The 19,434-nt window shown below is 43.1% G+C and overlaps 1 protein-coding gene across 1 annotated transcript; it reads right to left on the bottom strand.

Moving 5' to 3' along the window:
- Positions 1 to 500: 500 nt before the first annotated feature.
- Positions 501 to 19,285, bottom strand: HSPD1 (heat shock protein family D (Hsp60) member 1). Its single transcript, XM_075002129.1, has 12 exons — positions 19,131 to 19,285; positions 17,446 to 17,621; positions 14,387 to 14,639; positions 12,545 to 12,627; positions 11,328 to 11,423; positions 9,071 to 9,164; positions 5,595 to 5,763; positions 5,088 to 5,187; positions 3,029 to 3,274; positions 1,779 to 1,953; positions 1,001 to 1,179; positions 501 to 877 (listed from the first exon to the last, which is right to left on the bottom strand). The coding sequence occupies exons 2-12, from the start codon at positions 17,617 to 17,619 to the stop codon at positions 734 to 736; spliced, it is 1,713 nt and encodes a 570-aa protein (XP_074858230.1). The 5' UTR covers positions 17,620 to 17,621; positions 19,131 to 19,285; the 3' UTR covers positions 501 to 733.
- Positions 19,286 to 19,434: the final 149 nt, after the last annotated feature.

Genomic DNA, 19,434 nt, shown 5'->3' with positions numbered 1-19,434 from the left:
TTCAATATAAGTCAAATTAGTACACAGTGAAATGTCACTGTACATTACTTTCAACTGCAATAAGCATAATTTATACCCACCACAGTTCTGAGAATGGTTCTTAGAGTTTCATAATTTCAGCTACCTGTAGTCTACATTTTCTCTGAATTGAGGGGAGGATTGCTTCTTAAACAAATCCTCCATCCATTCCCTGCACTCATGGCAGGTTTCTAATAGGTTAAATTTAATCCCAATTGCATTGTTTGATTTTTGTTAAATCAAAGTTCATGGACAGGTGAATAAGGTGATACATTTCATAACTTTGAACAATCTTTTATTACACAGAGGTTGTCACATAATTGTATATTTGTCTCTGTACACTTTTTTAATCTTGCACACAATGGCTTTGTCTGAAGTTTTCCTAGTAGTGGCAAGCACCAATAAATTCTGATTAAAATAGAATTAAGTGCCTTAATTAAGTTTAAAGCAGAACAGTGGTACATGGATCTTGAACCCAGTAGCAGGAATGTACAAATGTCTTTATTGAAAAATACAAAATAAATTATCTGTAGGCATGAACAGTGACTGCAAACAGTTACATACGTTAAATGAAATCCAGTAACTTAATGGTTACAGTGATTTTCAACACCAGCCTCACTTCAGTCACTGTTCACCCTCTTTGCACTGACTTGAAGTTTTTAGCAAACTGTCAGTCTCAACCATCACAGTTCACAATGTACCAGCATTTCAGGAATTAGAACATGCCAGCTCCCATTCCTCCCCCCATTCCTCCCATGGGTGCTTCCTTCTCCTCTTTGGGAATTTCAGTAACTACAGCTTCTGCTGTTGATAGGAGGGAAGCAACACCCGCAGCATCCATCAAGGCAGTTCTTACAACCTAAGAATACAAGAAAAATATTAGTTCAATACTAGTTCTCCTCTCCCTCCCACCCATTAAAATATATTATTATATATTTATATATATATATATTTTTTTTTTAAACCAAAGAGTTTGCATTACCTTTGTAGGGTCAATGATTCCTTTCTCCACCATATTTACAAAATCACCAAGCATTGCATCATACCCAATGTCAGCTGGGCTCTGCATGATTTTTTCAACTACCAATGATCCTTCAACACCTGCATTCTTAGCAATAGTCATTGCTGGAATTTTCAGCGTTCTCTTAATTATTTCTATGCCTGTAAAAATATTGTCAGGGTTCTAAGTAAAGTACATTCTCCACTACTCCAACTGCAAGTTAAATACTCCAACTTAACATGCCAATAGATTTCAAGAACAAGGAACAAAATTTTCTACCTCCTGCAGTAAAATATTAGATAACCTGCTGCTGGGCAGCATCATAAGTAAGGTCATTACTACAACAAGGCTCATGCACCAGTTTTAATTACCATTATTACTCTTGAAAATAGATCTATGAATTTATCTAATTAAAGGCAGACAAGACTCCTTAGGAAAGCTTTGAACAACAAAATCTATTCTGAAGTCTTAAAAAGATTCTTTGACAGCCACAGTGTCAACTGTTTAAGAGCACTAAATACCGCTGTCTCAGAATAGCTGTTTTACAGGTAGACCAGATGAAAAACTTATTCCCATTTTAACACACACATTATTGGGGTGTCAAAGGTTGCTTGTTAAACTAGACCAAATAATCATAAAGGACTCACTAAAATGAACTGTATTCTCATCTACAGAGTTGCAGCTGTTTATGAAGATTATTAGTATCAAATGAAAATGTTAATCTTCACATTGAAGTCCATTCCCATGCAGTTTGTCTTACCAATTTTTTGATCGTCATTGACTGGAGTTAAAGCATCTAGTGCTGGGATGCATCGAAGCAATGCACATCCGCCTCCTGGAACTATACCTTCCTCCACAGCAGCACGAGTAGCATTTAATGCATCAGTTACTCTGTCTTTCTTCTCATTCACTTCAACATCACTTGTGCCACCAACCTAGATTGAATGAACCCCATGTTCTGTCAGCTGCAATGAGTCCCTGCTGCATTTTAAGAGGTAAGAAAGGGCAGTGCTCCTCTCACCTCCAGCAGGCCACTTGAACAATAAGCTGATTTTAAAATATGAGTGCCAAAAAGCAACACAAAATTAGTCAAAAAGTTACATGTACTTTAATTGTAAAGAGCCTTTTGCAAATAAGATGCTTTATATTTTTCAAATTGTAAACTTAATCATCACTGCATCATGGAAGAGTAAACAAAATGTATTCCTGCTCTAAAAATGGATGAGAGAATCTCTCTAGTACAGGTGACAGGAAATGAGACCTACAGAGGATTCATGTTAAAAATCAAAATTTTGTAACTTTCTCCCACAGAAGTTGGTCCAACAAAAAAGAATTACCTTACCCACCCTGTCTCAGGAAATGTTAAACTACTGAAGTTACAACTGGACCTGTAGCTAAGAATCAACAGCCCTAAATCAAGTAAACAGCATCTTTGAATTTAATGGCCCCAAAAAATTCAGACTCCACATTAGTCTATGAATGCCCACAGATGCCCAGGGGCCCTTCTGTACAAATCTATTTTTGATTAGCACCACTTCATATAGCAGTTTAACCTTTCCACAATCTCCAAATGAACTAGTGAGCCAAACTGCCTCTCTTGAACTAAAACACTAAGCCACATAAAGGGCAATTGTAGTTGGCACCAAGCTGGAATACACATCTCAAAAGACATATTAGTGCTCTATACCACCAATGTTAGTCTTCCAGTTTTGGTCCTTCAAAAGTAGCAATAAATCAGCTGGCTTAAAAACACCAACAGTGCCAGGCCCATAGGTGACCTAGTAGACCCACTCCTGCACCTAAGTGAGGGATGCAGGGAAATAAGGGAAGCCTGAGTGTGGGCCCTCCAGCTATCCCCTTTATGTCTGTATGCCAGGTGCACACAGCCCTTTCTGCAGGAGGAACCCCAATTCTTCACACCCCCCCAAAACTACACCTTCCTTGGGGAGATTGTGCTATGGTTGGAAGTACCACTGTTCTAGCGTAAGGAAGAAGTTCACAACTTCTCACCTTTAGTACTGCTACTCCGTCAGAGAGTTTGGCCAAGCGTTCATTTAGTTTCTCCTTCTCATAATCACTTGTAGTGACTTCTAGCTGTTCAATGATTTCTTGAATACGCCTTTCAATTTGAGCCTTTTCACCCTTCCCTTTCAGGAGCATGGTATCGTCTTTTGTCACAATGACCTCACCAACTTTACCAAAGTCATGAGCCTGAATATCTTCTAAGTTTAGTCCCAAACCCTCTTCTCCAAATACCTGAAACAAATCACAGAAAGGTGTGGACTTTTAAGTCATTACTTACATGGAGGCATTTCCCTGCACAGAATAACTATTCTGCTTTAACCTCCTGATACGGGGACAGTTCTGGAAAAGTGTGATTTCTCCTGTAATAGATTATTTTATTTCAAAATTGACTTGCCACATCAAGGAATTATACTGAACAGCTATAATGAAACAGTTACTTTTCTGTACATTGAAACTTCCTGACATTGCTGTAGCAAAGATCTCATTTTGTTAATACAAGCATTGACTGATTTTTGCCACCACTTAATAAAATCTGATTTAAAGACCTTTAGCAGTGGCTGGCTAAAAGGAATACTTTGCACATTTATCTCTGTCAGATGTGAAAGTTGCATTACTGTGTCTCATCAAGCCATTACAACAAGTTTCCCCTGCTACTCGTGCCTGCAGTTATTGTAAGTACATTTAGGAGATCTTACATTTGTTTATCCTGTTTCCTTTTGCACTGCAGTGAAGCCTATCATTTTCCTGAATTAGTCTGGGTCTAATATAACCTGCTGTGTTTTTATACATTAGGACAAAAAGCCTCCTTTTTTTATATTTATATAAATAAATAAGTAGAGAGAGCAAGCGTGCATGCGCACTCTCCCCTGTGGCTGGCAGGGTTTTAATCAGAACTGAACTGTGCACAGAAGGTTCCACGCTCCTTTGGACTATACTCTTGGGCTGTGTCTACACTAGCCAAAAACTTCGAAATGGCCATGCAAATGGCCATTTTGAAGTTTACTAATGAAGCGCTGAAATACACATTCAGCACCTCATTAGCGGGTGGGCGGCTGCGGCACTTCGAAATTGACATGGCTCGCCGCCATGCGGCTCATCCAGACAGGGCTCCTTTTTGAAAGGACCCCGCCTACTTTGAAGTCCCCTTATTCCCATCTGCTCATAGGAATAAGGGGACTTCCAAGTAGGCGGGGTCCTTTCGAAAAGGAGCCCCATCTGGACAAGCCGCATCAATTTCAAAGTGCCACAGCCGCCTGCATGCTAGTGAGGTGCTGAATATGTATTTCAGCGCTTTATTAGTAAACTTCGAAATGGCCATTCGCACAGCCATTTCGAAGTTTTTTTGCTAGTGTTGACATAGCCTTGAAGGCCTAAAAGTACCCTCAACATTGGAAGTTATTTGAATATTACTTTTGGTAATGCTTTTGCTCAGACAGCTGTCAATTTTATAATCAGTAACTATTTCCAGAACAACGCATTTAAGTTTCCTGTGCACTACTTCATTAAGACTACTGGGGAAACTTGTATGTGATGTTCAATGAAGAAGTTACTTAATGATTAGAAGCAGGTAAGAGATGCATTGCAGTTCTCAAACTTTTAAATGGAAGAAAAAAGGGAATTAGACACTTCAATGTGCTAATCTGATTGCCCGGAATATTAAAGTGTTTTTTTTTTTTTTTTTTTTTTTTTAAAAAACAGTAGTTCCAAGATAGGCGAAAAACAGCCACAGTACAAGTTCTCCCAAGTTCCCTGTTACATTAAGCAACTTATTAAGCAATGACCATGTTAAGGACAAACCAGAACAGTTCCATGCCCATCCAATATGTTGAAAAGACTCAACAGCTGCGGATGTGAGCTGGCTGCTTAACGACCAGCTGGCACAACAGTCCAACCTGGACCAAATGTGGACCATGGATCTGAAAAGTGCAGCCGATCCCCAAAATGCTTATCCTCTGGAGGCAAGTTAAAAAATCCACGGGGTACTTGGCCACAAAATTAATACACTTGTACATATTGACATATACGTGCATATGACATTACTTACAGCACCACCAGTAGCAACTGCCATATCCTTAAGTTGGTTCTTTCTGTTGTCACCAAAACCCGGTGCTTTTACAGCAACAACCTGAAGGCCAACTTTTAATCTGAAAAGAAAAATTCCAAAGGATACCTTAATTCTGACACACAGTTAGACTTCCCTATGTTCTCTCAGTTACTGTAACAAGAGAGCAAGTCTGAGACAAGCAAAGCAAAAATGCCTTCTTAATGGATCCCACAAGCCACTCAGATGGCTTTTTCTATTAAAATTATTAGCCATTAATTATATGAACGGAGTATTCATAACTCAGTCACTGTCTGCACTGGTGAGAGGATAACCTAAATAAGAAGCAATGCACAGTCTTCAAGTTCAGACATGGATTTTTGGTCCTACTACTCTACATGGTTAACACAGGAACATCTGTTGTTTTTAAAAACAAAGCAAAAAACAGATTTCTGATTCTGATGTAGACTGACAGAACTCTGTAAGGAGGAAAATGGATTCAAGCCTCACCTGTTCAACACCAGAGTACTGAGAGCTTCACCATCAACATCTTCCGCAATAATGACCAAAGGCTTACGGTGAGCATTGGCAATTTCAAGAGCTGGAACAATGGACTGAACACTGGAAATTTTCTTCTCACTAATTAAGACATAAGCATCCTGGAATTCACATTTCTGTCCTGCAGAGGCAATAAACACTGTTTGAACTAAATGCTTTATTTAACAAGTATGGATGAAAGTACACTTTACAGGCCCAAAAATCTGATCAATTCTGGCTACTACACTCTCCATTTGTATTAGACAGCATGAAGTTCAGCCACATTACAAAGAATATAAGTTAGTTTTAGGTACTATTTCTACTCCTGAAATCTGAGGCCTGTGTGGGGTTGTAGCAGTTTTATTCTCTCAAAAAATTCTACACAGTCAGAAGTAGTTGAAAACTCCTGCACGTAACCAAGCCACTTAAGAATTTTAGCACTTTGACTTCAGGCTACAACACAAATGTGTCCTGTATTTTATGCGGTGACTTAAAACTAAACATTACTATTAAGGAGTTAAAATAAACTTCTGCATACAGGTTGGACCTCTTTCGTCTGGCACCCAATGAGGGAGAATTGGTCAGACCACAGGAGGTCAATATTGTGTAGCACAGGGGCATGCAGAGTATGGGGCAGCCCTTAGAGGGTCTGAAATTTCATAAGGGGAAGGGGTCGCAGCATGATCAGCTGCTGAGTCTCAGGGCTCATCCATCTCATTAAAAATGTTGAAATATGTTACTGTTTTTGTGTGTATTCACATTTATATACTGATTAATAAAGTTTTTACATTCTACATACATATTTTCTTATACATGCCAAAAGATCCCCCTTCCCCGCCCCCCCGCATAACCAATTTTTTTTGGTTTGGATTAAATTAGAGAGGTGGGGGGAGGTGCTGCTAACTGCAGGTATGAAAAGTGGGGCCCAGTGTAAAGTTTGCTTACCCCGGTTCCAACACTTCTGCTGCTTATGAGGGTCTCAGACATTTACAAGTGAATTACATCTGGACAACAGCACAGAATATACAAACTAGTGCTACACTCACCCCTAGTACTGGCAGCTTGAAGCAAATAAGCAGACTCAAATGTAAAATAATGGCTCATTTGCATATTTGAGGCTAACTTGCACATTCACAACAGAAAACAAGCAGCGAAGCCATGGTTCTGCCAGCAAAAAGCCCCAGTGCCGCCAGCTCCTTAACTCTGATTTTCTCCCCCAAGCACAAGAGCCTGGGGAAAGGAGGTTTTTGCCAGCAGAACCATGTCTTCACAGCTTGTTTTCTGCCATGAATATGCAAATGATCAGTCATTCTGCATTTTTGAGGCTGCTCATTTGCATCAAGCTGCCAGCACTAGGGGTGAGAGTCAGGACTGGTGGCGGTAAAGTTTACAGGACCAAGAGAAACTTGGCCACACCCATGATAAGTGGTTGACCAACTGACTAAAACCACACCATATTAGGGATGTTGCTGGATGAGAGTTCCAGAATAGAGAGGTTCAACCTGTATTCTTGGGAGTAAAGGAACAGCCACTATCATTCCTGTCTCTATGCTTCAATTTGTGAAGTGAAAGCATCCTCCTTCCACTTGGGAAGTCATATGTCAGTACAGGGAATCGACAATCTGCAGCTCTGGAAGCTGCTGCCACTGACTCCTCTTGTGGCTCCCTGCCCTGCCACCCTGCAATAATGGAACTACCTGAATTGTCTTAATGGCCGGATCCCTCCCGCCACTCAACCAGCTGTTAAACCTATTCAATTCAGTTCCATTATTTCAGCAGGGTAAGGCAGGGAGCCGTCTGTGCTGAACATGGGGTAAGCTAGCAGGGAGAGGGGTGGCCGAGTCTGCCCCTGCCAGAGCCGCACAGCTGTGCGAAGGAGGAACAGGCTGAGGGGTGCCTTCTAGAAACTGAGCACAGCACCCCCCAGCTCCTCCTTGCTTTGCAGCCACAGTTCCTCCCTGCTGCTGGAGCCGTATCTTGGCCCATGCTCAGCTCACCCAGGACCCAAAGAGTCTGGTGCCAGTGCCGCTGGGTGGGAAGCAGCTGGGAAAGCCACAGGCCCTCTCTCACCTGAGCAGTTTGGGGAGGAGGAAGGTGACCCAGAGAGCGTGTGCAAGGAGAGAGCAGAAGGTGGGTAAGCAAGATCCGGGTTCAGTGGGCAGGTTAGGATAGGGCTGCTGAGGCAGGTTAAGCCTGGGCTGCGGAGGCCAGTTTGGAGCCGAAAAAGGATAAACCTGGGGTTGCAGGGGTGGTGGTGGTAGTAGTGAAAGCCTACAGCCGTGGGTAACAACTTTCTAACTGGTACAAATCATTGTGTGCATACTATTCTTAAAATCGGGGTAACACGAAGTATGGTTTGATGTTAAGGGCCGTCTCATTCACATGCACTGTAACTCCTTAAGTACAGATTTTGTAACTAAATTTGAAGAAAAAAACAAACACAAAAACAAAAAAAAACCCCACGTGCATCCCTACTTTGATTGCAGGCTCCTGCTCTAGTAAGCTTCACCAGGGGAAGCAAAAACTAGTCATACAAACTCCTGTTGCTCTCAGATGAAATAATGTTGACATGCAATAGAAACATAAGTCTTAAACAAAACAAAGCAAAAAAAACACCCTACCCTTCTGGAGGGAGCATGCTAATGAAGCTCTTTGGCAGATGCTAATGAGGTAAACATGAATATGCAGCACCTCATTAGCATAATGGCCGCCACACACACTTCAAAAAATGCCCCTTTCAAAAAGCACGCTGCCCGTGTAGTTGGGGGCCTTTCAAAATGACCCAGATTTCAAAAAGCCCCTCTTCCCAAAACCAAATGACAAAAAGGGGGCTTTCAAAATCAGGATATCATTTAGACAGGCCACCAGCTACATGGGCTGTGAGCTTTTTGAAAGCAGCACTTTTGAAATGTGTGTGTGGCTGCCATTATGTTAGTGAGGCACTGCATATTCATGGTAGTGCCTCACTAGCATCTGTTAAAATACCTCATTATCAGCCCCCCTCCGAAAGGAAGGGGCTAGTGTGGCCATAGTCCCTGTTTACAAGAAAATGTTATGATATACTCTAAAGAGACCAATCACGTGCAAATGAAATTTAACTGCCAATTCTGCAAATTCAGCTTAGGGTCAGAAAGTTAAGCTATGTTTTCTGATTATGACACGTGTAGTTAAAATCTGTAGTTAGAATTTTCTGTGTGTCAAATTCTGTCCTGTCTTGCACAATGTCTTATCAAATATAGAGCCAGTACAGCCAACAAGGTGAAGTCTTGTTCAATTTAAAAAAAGCAAACACCTACCCAAATACAATTAAGGAAATATCTTTAGGTTTAGAAAAGTTGTGACTAAATGGTGACACTTAACCCAAAATTTACTTGACTTGTACTGTAAGCTCTCCAAGAAGGCACTCTTTACAACACAAAACACTTCAATGGCAACTTTTGCAAACTCACCTTTGGCTGTATTAATGAAATATGGTGATATATAGCCTCGGTCAAACTTCATACCTTCAATGATTTCCAACTCATCATTCAGGGTTTTACCATCCTGTTTAAAATATTATGTATACTTAATTTCTACTTTAGGCAGTAAATAGAAATATGTGCATAAAAGCAGTCTTAACAGTCAAGTCTTGCAGAATACAAGTTGCTGGGCTATCTTCACTGTGGCTGTATTCTTTAGGGCCTCATCCCTTTATAGGAAAGATAGGACACTAAGGCTACGTCTACACGTGCACCCAACTTCGAAATAGCTTATTTCGATGTTGCGACATCGAAATAGGCTATTTCGATGAATAACGTCTACACGTCCTCCAGGGCTGGCAACGTCGATGTTCAACTTCGACGTTGCTCAGCCCAACATCGAAATAGGCACAGCGAGGGAACGTCTACACGCCAAAGTAGCACACATCGAAATAAGGGAGCCAGGCACAGCTGCAGACAGGGTCACGGGGCGGACTCAACAGCAAGTTGCTCCCTTAAAGGGCCCCTCCCAGACACACTTTCATTAAGCAGTGCAAGATACACAGAGCCAACAACTAGTTGCAGACCCTGTATATGCAGCACGGACCCCCAGCTGCAGCAGCAGCAGCCAGAAGCCCTGGGCTAAGGGCTGCTGCACACGGTGACCACAGAGCCCCGCAAGGGCTGGAGAGAGAGTATCTCTCAACCCCCCAGCTGATGGCCGCCATGGAGGACCCCGCTATTTCGATGTTGCGGGACGCGGATCGTCTACACGTCCCTACTTCGATGTTGAACGTCGAAGTAGGGCGCTATTCCCATCCGCTCATGGGGTTAGCGACTTCGACGTCTCGCCGCCTAACGTCGATTTCAACTTCGAAATAGCGCCCAACACGTGTAGACGTGACGGGCGCTATTTCGAAGTTACTGCCGCTACTTCGAAGTAGCGTGCACGTGTAGACGCAGCCTAAGGGAGAGATAACGTCTCTACAGTGAGAAATATGTACACACACGATGTTCTAGTGGAGCCAGGTGTAAGGAACAGCCTTAACCCCTGTGATGGAAACAATGTTTCAAAAGAATTAGATCAAAAGTAGCAAGAAAGTTACACAGCTAGAGGCAAACTAAATTAATCCTGTATCAATCCTTTAACAGGAGTTATCTTGACCAGTTAGTGATAGTTATTATTCTAGATTACCTGAACAGTGAAAACAAAAAAGTGAAAATGCTTGCCAAACTCTGTATTGACGAATATAGTCTTGCTTCTATTTACTGCAGTTAAGAAACTACCATATTTGTCCAATTATTTTTAAGAGATTATAGCTATGTCTACACTAGCCCAAAACTTAGATACAGCTAAGTTTACTAATGAAGCCCTGAAATACATATTCAGCACCTCATTACAATGCCGGCAGCCGCGGCACTTCGAAATTGGTGCGGCTCGTCCAGACACGGGTCCTTTTCAAAAGGAGCCCAGCAACTTCGAAATCCCCTAATTCCTAACAACAGATAGGCCATTTCAAAGTTTTGGGCTAGTGTAGACGTAGCCTATAAAAATATTAAACATCGTAGAAAAACTGGTATGTCTCATAACCAAGCTACTGAGAACCATTCAGCATGTCTTTTGGTTTAGATATAGGTATCTGCTTGGCAATCCAACTCATCAATTCAGATTCCACCTACAGTATTTCATGTCACTGTATTTACTATGCTGACGTTACAACCACCACAGAATTTTGGTCTACATCATCTTGACTACAAAGAGCAATTAACGGTACTCAAAGTTCTCCAGTTTCTTTGCATTTCCCTGCTGGTTATGAGGCAAAATTACAATAGTATTAACAAGCTATTTGACTCCAACATCTACTTATTGAGGCGTGTCACGTAACCAGAATACACACAGCAATGCCATATAAAGCAAGAACCAACAGCAGATAACAGTAACAACAGGCCTGGATTTTAGATTAAAGGGGAGGGAATTTAGTTACAAGTGCAAGTTCACTTCTTACTTTGAATATCTATTCTTTCAGCAGCATTCCTCTAAACTTGGCAGGTTTAACCTTCAAGAACCCCTTTCAGTACTTTGGCCTCCCCATCTCTCAGCACTTATCTTCTGATTTTTAGTAATTTCTTTTCTGCTGCGTACCCCTTATAGCCCTTTTAAGTACCATCAGTGGCACACATACCACGCTTTGAGAAACACTGTTTAAGACCACAGGTAACTTTCAGCAAGTACAAGAGACACCCTTACCTTAACCGTGATAACTCCCTTTCGTCCTACTTTTTTCATTGCATCAGAGATTATATTGCCAATTTCCTGGTCCCCATTTGCTGAGATTGTGGCAACCTACAATTAGATGTTTTTTTTCCCTTTAGTACTCAATTAATCAGCTGTTTATAGAAATTAAGTTTAGGAACTATTTAAGGTAGCAATAAGATGAGAGTTACAAGTCAGGGAATACGAAGATGCAATTCGTTGCATAACAATTTTAACATTAACATTGCCATGTGATAAGATATACAATAGTAGATGCGAAGAGCTACAAGCTTCTCAGTGAAAGTCTTCCATTTTTCATTACTACAAATTAGAGTTTAGGTCCAATACCAAGTCTTCATTTTCTGTGAAACTTTTAAGAAATATAGAAAAAATAAAATCAGAAAAACGTTTTACCCATCTGTAGCCACTGAACAATTACAAAGGAGTTTAAACATACAGTTCTCTCTCTCTCTAATATTCACTTACGAATTAAAATACCAATAGTCACTTTTGGCGTTTGCTCACAGGACCTACTCAGGAGGCCAATAAGTCAGCTGAACATCAACGCCGGTTATCACAGAGTTTACTGGACCCATTAAAGACCAGTGATCCAGCCCTCCTGTGCTTCATTAGCAGCCTCTGCACAAGGCCCGAGAGCTGGTAACTGGTCTTTATAGAGCAGTTATCCAAGAACTTCTCAGAGTCATGCCCTGCTACCCTGTTAAGCAATGAAGACAGGCTGCAACTCCAGGGGTTGGAGAGAGAAGAAAATGAAGACTGAGTTAAGGGCACGATAGCCAGGCTGGGTCTGGGACCAGGAGCAAGCACCAACACTGAGGCTGAGGGCAGGGCCAGGTTAAGACCCACATCCACAGACAAGGCCAGAACAGAGCTGAGAGAGGAACAGAGGGGATGGCCTGGGTCTCACTGCCCCAAAACCTCTAACAGAATGAGTCAGGAAGCAACTATGGAAAAGCACTAGAAACACCTGCAGACTAGACTAGAGAAACCTAAAAGATAAAAATATTACATTTTATATTTGAGTTGCAATAAGACAGTCTGATAAACACAGTGAGTTAATCCCATATACCCAAGATACATTTTAGATGGTTCCATTACAATTATTTTTACTCTAGCACATCTTCACTTGCTTAAATAAATATTTCTATTTATAATTAAAACTAGTAAACCAAGGAAGAATGAAGCTTCACCTGGGCAATTTCTTCTGGAGTTGTAACAGGTTTGGACAATTTCTTTAGTTCAGCAATGATGGCATCTACAGCTAGCATCACACCTTGACAAGAAAATATGACAGTTACATTTGCTTGTGTTTGACAAGCTTCACAATTCCTTAACGAGCCCATAAAAGCTAAATATTACTCAAAGTTAATGCAAAAAGCAGACGCAGAGCCTTCTTTCCCCATTTATAGACGAAGCAGCAGTTGGTTGTGTGTAGACCCTGCACTTTCAAGGATAACGGACAGCCTGTTCCAAGTTCACAAAACACACAAACCTAGAAAATATTTTTAAAAGGCTCAAAGTTACATTTCAAGTGTATAGAGAATATTTGGTATGGGGAGCTCTCCATGACACTACTTAGTAAAAGTGTCACTGAGAAATACCCTGAGCACATAACACAGACTAATATAAGTAGAAAAACTTTACTATAATCTACCATTATAAATACCAAAAAAACAAAAACAAAAAACCATGATCCAATAAGCCAGCTCTATGCCACAGGTTATATAAGACTGGCTTATCTAAAACAGTGTTTTCCAATTTTATTTGGCCACAGATCCCTTTTGAACTGGAAAGAATTTTGCTGAACCCCATTTCCAAGCTCAACCTGCCTCAGCCGCCAAATCTAACCCCCAACCCCAGGCTTTACCCTGCCCCCACCCCCAGGCTTATTCTGCCTCAGGCCCTCCTTCCCCCCCAGATCGCTAGGTTTAATCCACCTCAGGCCCAAACCAGCATCCAGGACTAACCCATCTGTGGCACTGGCTGGGGAGCTTACACTGGGCGTCCAAGTGTGCCTAGTACAGGGATTCCCAACCTAACAGTCAGGACCCATACATGGAACTCGTTAAGGAGCCATTTGCAGCTCCTACTGCCGCTCACAAATCCAGCTCCCAGTCCCTGCCCTGCTACATGGAAATGGAACTCAATTTAACTGGTTTTCTGGACAGCAGAAGGGATCCAGCCATTAAACCAATTAAAATGGGTCCCATTTCAGTGCGGCAGGGCAGGAAACTGCCTGTGCTGCAGGTGGCGGAAGGGAGTAGGAGGGCTGGGGGGAGGCAGGTGCACAGAGGCGGTGGTGGCGGCAGCAGTGGTGCTCATGCAAGGTAGGTGGTGGGGCATTTTGGGGCTGTCAGGGGTTTAAGCATGGGGGTGGGGGGATGCAAAAAAATCAAGATATATAAAATTTTTTTCCTCTGGGCACAACCTCCCCCCACTCCGCAGTTTTGGATTTGCTTGGGTCACAAGTCTTAATGGGTCACCGTCTCAAAGAGGTTAGGAGCTGCTGGCCTACTGGAAGGAAGGCTGGTGTGGAGGTGTTCGGCTGGTGTGGGTGAGCCGAGCCATGCTCACAGAGGGGTCTAGCTGCTTGGTAGCAGTGCAAGTGAGGAGCTCTCTGTGGCTCCCTGCCCCTGCTGAAATAACGGAACTACATTCAGTTGGTTAAACGGTTAGATACCTCCTGCTGACTGCTAAACCAATTAAATTTAGCTCTACTGTTTCAGCAGTGGCAGCACAGAGAGCCACAGAGGAATTTTCTCATGGAACCCATATTTTTCCACTTTGCGGAACCCTGCGGTTCTGTGGAAAACCATTTGGAAAAGAGTGACCTTAAAAAAAAAAAAAGGCCTGACAACATTAGTTCAACCACTTGCCTGCAAAGCTAGATTCTGTTCCATGTGATTTTTTCTGAGTAGAGGCAAGGCATCTCAAATGTCTACCAAATTTGCCATGGGTGAAGCAGAAAAAAGAAACTGACAAATGCTAGACTCTTAAGTGCACTAGTGACAAAGAGATGGTGAAATTCTTACCTCTTCTGATTTCCACAGGATTAGCTCCTTTGCTGATTTTCTCAAAGCCCTCTCTGGCAATAGAACGTGCCAATACCGTTGCAGTGGTAGTTCCATCTCCTGCCTCTTCATTTGTATTGTTGGCAACATCTTGAACTAACTTGGCTCCAATATTTTTGTACTTGTCTTTCAAATCAATTGCCTTGGCTACTGTCACACCATCTTTTGTCACCTTGGGACTTCCCCAGCTTTGTTCAATAATTACTGTTCTACCCTAAAATAATCCAACATACAAAAGGGTTCTAATTAATAGAAATGATATGAAGCCACACAGGTTACAGACACCACTATAAAATGAATACTTGAAACATCTACGCAACAGAAAATGTCTATACTGCAATAAAACTATCCACGCTCCACGTTAAGAGACTTGGGCGAGTAGAGCCCTGACACCAGGAAAACAAGAACCTGGGCTCCAACCAGAGCACAGACCACCACACTGCTGGGAGAAGTGCACATCCAAACAACAGTTATACCAACCTATCTTCCAACAAACACAATGTTGACAAGACAGCTTCTCCTGTTGACATATATTGCCTCTTGCAGAAGTGGATTAACTAGGGTTACACTGTTAGTAACCCTAACATAGGGTTACTATGTTACACTGGCATAGTAACATCACCAGTGAAATACTACAGCAACACTACTGGACTGGGTGTTTCTGCAGCATTTTAAATATAGAGTTGATCTCATCTGCTCACTTTTTTCCCCAACCCTCACACTGAGATGCCAGCTGTTCACCAACATCCACTACATCTTTGGCATTCAGAATAGTTAAGGTGCAAACTCCAGCTGTCACAGGATGACTAGCTCCTTTAAGAGGGAGCACGAGCCAGTACACTTATTGGTTGCTTCCCAAATGAGGTTAAGAGAAGGCACCTGAGCCACATGAAGAGAGGCAGGAAAATGGCAACTAACAACTGTATACAAAGGAAAGAACAGATGCAAAGAGAAACAGGAATAGCAAAGGAGAGCTGGTGCAGAGAACTATTGAAAAGGACAAAAAGAAAAAGAATATTACTGATGAGGAGTTACAACTGCCATTGAATTGAATCACAAGAAAGGGGAAACCAAGCCCAAAACAGTAGGACTGATATAGAATAATTTCCTAGAACAGAGAAGGCTCAGAAAGGCCTAGGTGAATGGAACATTGCTAGTTCTCAAGCGGGAGACACGGACTTGTGGTTCACAAGCAAGTCAAAGGAAGGAAGCAAATCTGGGAGGTCTCATATGGATGGCCCGGAGACTGAAGCTCTGCAACATGCGAAACGATGTCCCTGAAAATGGCATGAAGAAAAAACGCCAAGAACGTCATGTATTTTGTGATTTTGGAGAGAATGGTTTTATCATGCTGAGCCTGCAAATTACTGAACATCTACAAGCTAAGCCTTTCAACTGAACATTGACAGGTACTGTTCCTTTTATGGACTGGACCAAAGCAAAACAGAGATGCATACGCATCACAGTGCTGTCTTGTTGTTTGGGTGTGGGATGGGATAAACAAATCAAAGTTATTTCTGTCAGGCTAAGCAACTATTAATATAAAATTAACTGCTTTGACACACACCTAGTCTCGATGCATATTTTTAAGATGACACATCATGCTGTTGAAAAAAAATAGAGTAGAGTTTCTCCCCACTTGAAAGTTTCTCTCTTATGCTGTTAGAATCTGTGTTTTCACAGAAAAGTTTCAGGAATCTTGGGTGATGTAACACTTACCTTTGAAAACAAAGTTGATGACATACAAATATTCTGTAAGTAACCTCAATCATGTAAATACTTAAGTGTATGATTTATTCATTGGAGTAGCCAAACTACATTCAGTAGGATTACTCACTAGGATAAACACTTGCAAAATTGGGACCTGAAAGTGCATTTACCTGTCATCCACCCTTAGGGCTTGCTTCTTTTGTAATTTATCAAGCCAAATCAAGATGAAACTAATACTGACAAACCAAGTCTGAATTATATACTCCCTAGAGCTGCATTGTCCAATATGCTCCACATTTGCCACAGTGTGGTGTGGCGAAATGCGGCTCAGGAGAGCTGCACACATGGGGCACCCCTCCACATGGTGGGACAAGTGTCTGGTGGCAGCGGCTCACTTGTCTCCAAGCGAGTTATTTTCCACTGTGTGTATGCGTCTGGCTTGGGGATGATGGGGGTGGGGGGGAAGCACTGTGGCGATCCGTTAATTCTCTTAGACACCAAGGCCCTACAGAAGTTGTTCTGAACCAATGTTCCCCCTAATTTTTTCCATCCAAGTGGGGAACAAGTATTGTTCTGTGCACCAAGGCACCTGCAGATGTGCACCATCAACAGAAAGACATGCTGTTGGTTGTGATGGGCAGCACTTCAATCTCTCTTGGATGTCTGCCCAAGCATGCAACTTATGGGGACAACTGGGGACCACATCCACCAATATATGCATTACCTATATAGCCCTGAGAGTGTCACTTGCACCACGGCTTTGTAGCGATTGGGTCATAAGCAGCGTTCATGTTGGTAACTACTGACAAAGATGTGGATGCTCTTCAATGCCTTAATTTAAAGTACAAGCCCTCTCCAAAGGAAAAAAAAAAGTCACATGATCCAAAAGAACAGCTAGGACTCTGAAAACCCAAACTTTCTGCAGATAATTAAGATACTTTAGAAAAGACTGGCTTCTAACTGAATAAGACACTTAGTCAAATCTCATTAATGCTAACTTCTATAAATACATCGTGTTAAAAGTCATATGCCATCCACCGAATGTGGCTTCAATTGTCCAGCCCACATTTAAGTGTCTGTATGGTGCCAGAAAGACAGAGTTTGCAGCAAAAGAGATTTAGTTCTCTAACAAAATTCCATTACACTATACATTGATTATGTTACATACATGGTGATTTATTAGCTTATGCACTGTACCTACTGTAAATTTGAAACGGTTCATTTTACGAACTCCCCAATCTCCAGTCAGTTTATAAAACAGAACTGTACAAGTATTGATATTACACACACCCAAGAAACTTCTAATATACCTTTGGTCCCATGGTGACAGCTACAGCATCTGCTAGAAGATCTACTCCCTGTAGCATAAGGGCTCTAGCATCTCCTCCAAATTTTACATCTTTTGCATAGGCCCGTTGCAGGTGTGGGGCCAGGGCTCTGGACACTGGCCTCATCTGATGTAGTACTGTTGATAAACGGAGCATTTCTGAATCACAAATAAAAGAAAATGTTAGTTTTATTGCGTCACAGTCGTTTGACCAATCATATTCCTATGTTTTGGTCTCAAATCCCTCACGAGATTTAGAAAGTTCGTAAGTTACTATTAGTTGAGTTTTAAATGAAATCTCTGACTAATGCAATATTTTAGTACGCTAATTTTTCTAGCAGCTGGATACCAGAGCGAAATTCCAAGAGTCTGGACTCCTAGATTCTAATCCCAGCTTTACCACTGATCTGACTCACTGTGTGATCCTGGGCAAGTCACAACATCCACGCTTCGATTTCTTCATTTGTAAAGCGAAAACACAATTTATCAAGTTCAGAGTACTGTGAAGTTCATTGCACATGAACAAGTTATAACCACAACAATTACAAGTTTTAACGGTGTAGTATTACATACTATAGCATAGGAAAAAAAAGTGTATTTCCCTAAAACTACTATGGGAAAGCTGCAAAATTTGTCACAGTTCATCACCAGAAACATTTCAAAAGTAAAAGCTGCCATTTCAGAAACAGGCTATGATAGGTTGGAGAGTAGGGGTTCAAGAGTGAGAACATACCACTATAAATGAACAAAACAAACCCGCAACAGTATCAACAGCCTGGCAGAGAGAGTCTGCAGAACCCAGGCCCACCCCCTTCCACGTGGTTATCTTCATCAAGACGCAGCAAGGTCAAGAGGCACTCGCCCCCTGCTGCTGGATGAGCCAAGCTGCACTGGCAGGGCAGATGAGAAAGCCACTTCTCCCAGAAATGATAGGAAAGCCTTTTACTGCATCCTAGCAATGAAAAAGGAGGGTAACCAGGCCGCTAACCCGGCAGTGGTCCCACGGTTAGCAATGGTTCCAGCACAAAAGAGTGGGGGCCAGACTAGGGGGAAGCCCAGTGGACACCCCGTGTCTCGCTCTGAGCCAGACCTACAACCAAGCCCAGACCCAAGAGGTCTCTCACTCTCTCCCTCCCTCCCCCCCCCCCCTCTCCGCCGGGCAGAATGCGCGGCCATTCTCATCCGCAGGGCAGGACAAGGAGAATCGGGCACACAGAGAAGGACTCTGTCCCTCCCCCCGCGTGTGCAAGAGCCGGCAGAAATCTCCTCTCACACGCACGTTCTTCCCCCACGTGCAGCAGCCGTGTGAGGAAAGTCTTCTCACACACGCGGTTTTCCCCATGCAAGAGCCGGGGGGGGGGGGGAGGAATTCTCCTTACACACACGGTCCCCTCACCCCCGTGTAGCAGTTCGGCGCAGGTCTCCTTTTACCCCCTCCACGTGGAGGGAGGTACGTGCGCGCTCCGTGGCGGCCGGCAAGGCGCGCAAAGCCTCCAAAAATCATCCCTTCCACCGCGCTGAGAGCAGTTGTCAGGGAGGGCTGGCGACCCGGGTGCACACGGCCAGGGAACCGGACAGAGGCACAGACGCAGCCGCGAGGAGCACAAGATGCCGGACCCCACCTCCAGGTAGGTGCCAAGCGCCCTGGACCCGCACAGGGGCGCTCACCTGCGCAGGGCGGGAGAAGCAGCAGGCGGCTCCGCAATCCGGCTACGAGCGGCGCGAACGGCGGTGTATGACTGACGGGAGCCCGGAGGGAACAGAGCACTCACTGATTCTGCTCCTCCCCCGCTCAGGCACCGGCCCATGTGGGTCATCGCTAGCCGGGCCCCGTACCCAGCATAACGACATACGCCTGCCCCGGAAAGAGGCGGGGCGGGGCCTTCCGCCAATCGCTGAAGCGCTCCGGCGGGGAGTGGGCGGAGCCTGATAGACAACGTCCTATGCATGCGCTTCGGCTGCTAGCGTATGA

Source organism: Carettochelys insculpta, chromosome 8 (genome assembly GCF_033958435.1).
Source record: "Carettochelys insculpta isolate YL-2023 chromosome 8, ASM3395843v1, whole genome shotgun sequence".
Taxonomy (NCBI): Eukaryota; Metazoa; Chordata; order Testudines; family Carettochelyidae; genus Carettochelys; species Carettochelys insculpta.
The sequence above is the reverse complement of the archived record's forward strand: the minus strand, read 5'-3'. Positions and strand labels throughout refer to the sequence as shown.